The 1,118-nt window shown below is 47.0% G+C and overlaps 1 protein-coding gene across 1 annotated transcript in view; it reads left to right on the top strand.

Annotated features, from left to right (window-relative positions):
• The first annotated feature begins 356 nt into the window (after positions 1–356).
• KDM3B (lysine demethylase 3B) overlaps positions 357–1,118 on the top strand; it is a 56,013-nt gene continuing 55,251 nt past the window's right edge. The window contains exon 1 of the mRNA XM_025040599.1: positions 357–397. Coding sequence (XP_024896367.1) covers positions 357–397 — 41 coding nt within the window. The remainder of the gene's footprint in view (positions 398–1,118) is intronic.

The following is a 1,118-nucleotide window of genomic DNA, read 5'->3' as shown; positions in this document are numbered from 1 at the left end:
CAAGGATGAAAAAAGGGTTATGGACATTACTTGGGTAGGCATGTTAAGACTTGGAGAAAAAACCAGCTACTGCTCTTTCATGTCTGTAGGGCATATCAGTGAAAGAAATAGCCACTTTTAGGGTAACAATCATGGATTATTACTAGACCTTATATCTTTCCAGTTTGTATACTCAGTCTCTGCATCTACCAACCATGGAACTTTTGCTAGTCTCTGACTTTACCAACATTAATGATTGAGGTTTCCTATTGTCTGGTGTGAAAACAATCTAGGCAGAAAAATTCAGTCTCCTGTACAACTCCTTTTCTAACGAGCTATTAATCTCTCACACCTGTAATTAATGAATTCAGGTAAACATGGTGGAGTTTTCCTTGTCCCCAGCCTCACTACTTCCATGGTAAGATGAGGTGCTATTGAATCAGAGAAAAGAATCTCTTTACTGTTGGTCTTGTTCCAGTTTCCCTAAAAGTTGAGTTGAGAAACACCTGGACCTAATAACTGGCAGATTTGGAAGGAGAAGAAGCTCTATGAGTTTAAGTCAAAAGACCAAGATGTTGGAAGTACGTTGGCCTTCAGCCAATGGATTTTTCACATCCAATGGATGTAACACATTGGTCAATTGGAAAGGAACCTGTGAAGTACTGGTAGTACAAAAGGGGGTTGTATCATGTTATGAGCCAGTGAGAAGAAAGATACTGTGTCCCATGGACCAATGAGGAGAAAGTTTCTTAAATGACAATGACAGAAAGGATAGTGCGTATTTTCAGGATAGGAAACCAATAGGGCATTGGGGCGCTAACTTCTTAGCTCAAAACATCCACACACTAAGTACCTTGCCCCTCAGCCCCCCACCCCAGTAAAAGTCTTTGGTGTTCCAGGAGCGTAAGCTAAAGCCTTCTAGATATGGTACCCCCTGAAGGAAGGCTGGGACCTGGATGGTGCCCTAAGGGGATGAAGTACTCGCCCAGTTCCCCACCCCGGCCGAAACTGCAATTCCCCTCCCTGACGCAGGGGGCACTGCAGGCCCCGGGGAGGTTGGGGCGGAGCGCTGCGAGGGGCCCGGAGCTGCTGCCCCGCTCCGGAGCGCGGGGGGCGCTGTGCGGGGCCAGGGCTGCGGC

Source organism: Pteropus alecto, unplaced genomic scaffold (assembly GCF_000325575.1).
Source record: "Pteropus alecto unplaced genomic scaffold, ASM32557v1 scaffold78, whole genome shotgun sequence".
NCBI lineage: Eukaryota > Metazoa > Chordata > Mammalia > Chiroptera > Pteropodidae > Pteropus > Pteropus alecto.
Note: the sequence above shows the minus strand (reverse complement) of the source record. Positions and strands in the feature narration are given on the sequence as shown.